The sequence below is a fragment of the Echinops telfairi genome, unplaced genomic scaffold (assembly GCF_000313985.2).
Source record: "Echinops telfairi isolate 266 unplaced genomic scaffold, ASM31398v2 ScPeMD7_7457;HRSCAF=8495, whole genome shotgun sequence".
Taxonomy (NCBI): domain Eukaryota; kingdom Metazoa; phylum Chordata; class Mammalia; order Afrosoricida; family Tenrecidae; genus Echinops; species Echinops telfairi.
The window spans coordinates 42,097,377-42,101,146 of NW_022111357.1; the positions used below are offsets into that span (position 1 = coordinate 42,097,377).

The window sequence follows — 3,770 nt, forward strand, 5'->3', positions numbered from 1 at the left end:
CCCAATGTCCCATTGATTCAGGCCTAGAGGGGCCGAGAACTTGGCTGGTTTGCACAGCATGCTCTGGGCCAGAGGAGCCCTGGGCTCCAGTGGGGGGAGGCACTTCTGAGGTCTGTAGGCCTGAGCCTGGCTGGGCCCCCTGGTCTGAAAGCTGGGGAATGCCCTGAGGCCCTGTGCCCGCCTGCCCGCAGTCTGCCTGGACGACTCCTTCGGCCACGACTGCAGCCTGACTTGTGAGGACTGCAGCAACGGGGGGACCTGCCTGCCCGGCCTTGATGGCTGTGACTGCCCCGAGGGCTGGACCGGACTTATCTGCAACCAGAGTGAGGCTGCGCGGTTGGGGGAGAGGGGAGCACGGCGGACAGGGAGCCCCAGCCCCACTCACACTCCCTCTCTCCTCTTACCCGCCCTGGGCGGGCTCCACATCCTGTGCCCCCACACGCGCGCCCCCATTGGGTCACACATTCCTTCCTCGTGCCTGTGAGCATTCACGCACGCTCACACACCCACTCCTGTCTTCTGTTCCCTCTCACATACTCATTCATGCACTCTCTTGTCCCCGCCTTCCTTCACTCCATCCCTGTGCATTCGTTCACGCATTCCAAATTGTCACCTTTGACAGCTGGGGCGTTAGTCCCGCTGCTCTCTGCGAGCTCGGCTTTAAGCCAACAGCTAAGGCCAGGCTGGGGTGTGGGGCGAGTTAGGAGCACAGGGGGATCAGGACACCTGATCTGAGGAGTGTCCCTGGCAGGACCTTCTCTGGCTCAGGCCATCGCACCCACGTCCTAGTGGCTCATAGCTCCCCTGAAGCCTGCTCCCAGCCACCCCCACCCTCCCCCCCCACCCCACCCCACGAACACTTGATAAGTTATAGATTATTTTTTACATATCTTACATCATCCTCCATCGCTTCTCACCCACTTTTCCCCCCACCCCACCCCCACCATCTAGAGGCTTTTCCACACCCTACCCCACCTTCCCAGACCAGGCATGGGGTTTGTTGTGAAGGGCAGGCATTTTTCGTAAGCCTCTTCCTGTTTGAGCATGCTGACCAAACGAGACCCGTGCAGAGTTCAGCTCGCAGGGAGATGACACAGTGATTGATTAGTGATGTCTGCCCCGGGCAAGGGCCAGGAGGATGGGACACCAGGGCCTCCATCTGTTGCTCTGGACAGAAGCTTCTGAATGAGGTTTAAGCCTCTCTGCTGCCGGTGACCCTGGTTCTTCATGTCCCCTGTAGCGTGTCCTCCAGACACCTTTGGGAAGAACTGCAGCTCCTCCTGTGGCTGTCAGAACGGCGGGACCTGTGACCCCATGACAGGGGCCTGCCGCTGTCCCCCAGGTGTCAGTGGAACCCACTGTGAGGATGGTGCGTGGGCCCCTGGAGCGGGGGTGGCATGGGGAGGGGCCCATTCACTTGCTGGTTTGCCCGCTCTCTCCCAAGTCTCCTTCCTTCCACACAGAGGGCAAGGCCAGAGGGCCTGGGTTTCAGGACAGGAAGGACCCGGGAAATGGAGGGCACATGATGAAGAGGCTGGACTCTCTCTCCCCTCCTACCCATCACCCACCATCTCTGGGTGGCCAAGTGGGGTCCCCATGCCATCCTCCCCCTTGTCTGCCCACCCCCAGGCTGCCCCAAGGGTTTCTATGGCAAGCAGTGTCGAAAGAAGTGCCATTGTGCCAACCGAGGCCGGTGCCACCGCGTCTATGGGGCCTGCCTCTGCGACCCAGGGCTCTATGGCCGCCTGTGCCACCTGGGTGAGTCCCCAGCTTGGAGGGGAGCCCAGGCAGGGGCAGAGGGGGTGGGGTTGGACTGTTGACCACGTTGTGGAGGAGTTTATTTGGCGCTCAGAGAGCTGGCCCTGCTAGGATGGGGGAGGGAGACTGGGGTCCACTCAGGCTGCCCTCTTGACCCAGCTGGCCTCCAGGGCATTGTGCTGGGAGACTCCCAGCCACAGAATGCAGTGTGGTTGTAGGGCAGGGGCAACCCCCAGGCTTGGGTCTGAGGGTCAGGGGTGCTGAGGAGTGGGCAGGGGTGAGTGTGATAAAGCCACTACGGGAGGTGGTGGGGTGGCGGGTCAGAGAGCCTCAGGGTAGCATCGCTATATGATGTTTGTCACACGGGGTTCTTGGGGGGATGTGAGATGCGCAGGTAGGTGGTGGGACCTGGGGCAGGTCCCTGGACTTCCTGGGGCCTTGTTTGTGTGTAAGGGGAGGACATTCTGCACAGGCCCCCGGGTCCCAGAGAGCACCTGGTTAATACATGCACACAGGCTGCGTGGACTGGCCAGCTGGTGCTGGGCTCTGGAGCTGGACGCACGGGGCCGGGGGCGCTGTGGATGCGTCTGGGAGCTTTCTGTTTGCCTGTGGTGTCTCTGGCTGCAGCCTGTCCCCCGTGGGCCTTTGGACCGGGCTGCTCTGAAGAGTGCCGCTGTGAGCAACAGAACACGCGGGCGTGCGACCGCAGGGACGGCAGCTGCGTGTGCAAGCCCGGCTTCCAGGGGGAGCACTGCCAGCACGGTGAGGGGGCGCAGGTGTGGGGGGGAGGCATCCCAGGGCCACTGACCCCTCCTCTCTGTATCCTGGGGGCCGCTGACCCTCCCTCCGCCTCTGTATCCCAGAGTGCCCACCAGGCTTCTTCGGCCTGGGGTGCCGGCAGGAATGCACCTGCCCTCCAGGTGTGGCCTGTGACCCTTCGAGCGGCGAGTGCCAGAAGCAGTGTCCTGCCGGCTTTCAGGGCAAGGACTGTGATCAAGGTGAGCGGCTAACTCAGGGCCCCCCGTGATCTGGGGTGGCCAGGGTGCAGGTGACTGCAGAGGTGCTGCAGGGCCAGTTGCGGGGTGGGGGTGGGCAGCGCCCTTACCTGCCTGACTCACTGTGCCAGGAAACTTAGCTGGTCTCTCTGTCCAGATGCTCTGAAAGGGACCTCCAGAATGAATCACTCACTTATTCACTTCCTCCTACTCTCATTCATTCATACCGTCAATCACTCATGTACTCACTCAGTCATTTGTTCCTTCCTTCATTCATACCTTCACTCACTCATTTACTCAGTCATTCCCTCCTTCATTCATTTATACCTTCACTCATTTACTACTCATTCACTCCCTCCTTCATTCATACCTTCATTCATTCATTCCCTTCCTCCTTCATTCTTATCTTCACTCACTCATTTACTCACTCATTCACTCCTTCATTCATTCATACTTTCACTCCCTCCTTCCCTCATTTATTCAAACCTTCGGTCACTCACTCAATTCACTCCCTCATTTACTCATTCCATCATTGGTTCTTTCATTCATTTACCCTTTTGCTCACTTATTCATTCACTGGCTCCACTGCCCCCTGTTCTCCCCGCCCCCAGTGCACCACCCCTCCCAGCACCCTTGTGTTCCATGTAGGCCTGCAGGAGCTCTACTTGGGCAGTAAGAGCAGGCTGGCGAATGGCTCCGGGGGGGTGGGGGGTGGCCTGGGGGTGAGTGATGGGCACAGAGGGACAGTTGAGGTTGAGGCCTGGGTCCCGCGTCCATGGTGGGAGAGGGGGTGGCCATGGAGTGCAGCAGCACACTTAGCCCCAGGGACCCCCAAGGGAACACACCCTCCACTCAACAGCACCCCAAGCCCAGGAGCTGCTCAGCCAGCATGAAGAGGGCCATGGGAGGGAGGGAACCCGGGCTTCCCCAAGTCTGACGGGGGTGCGGGGGTGCTGGATGAGTAGGAGGGACAGAGAGGTGTCCCAGCTGCAGCTGGTGACTAACGGGGCCTCTCCG

General features: G+C 60.5%; 1 protein-coding gene across 1 annotated transcript in view; it reads left to right on the plus strand.

The window, feature by feature from the left end:
• Nucleotides 1–3,770, plus strand: part of MEGF6 (multiple EGF like domains 6) — a 118,527-nt gene that overhangs the window by 102,262 nt on the left and 12,495 nt on the right. Inside the window, exons 13-17 of the mRNA XM_045299220.1 lie at nucleotides 192–323; nucleotides 1,241–1,369; nucleotides 1,630–1,758; nucleotides 2,386–2,520; nucleotides 2,622–2,756. Coding sequence (XP_045155155.1) covers nucleotides 192–323; nucleotides 1,241–1,369; nucleotides 1,630–1,758; nucleotides 2,386–2,520; nucleotides 2,622–2,756 — 660 coding nt within the window. The remainder of the gene's footprint in view (nucleotides 1–191; nucleotides 324–1,240; nucleotides 1,370–1,629; nucleotides 1,759–2,385; nucleotides 2,521–2,621; nucleotides 2,757–3,770) is intronic.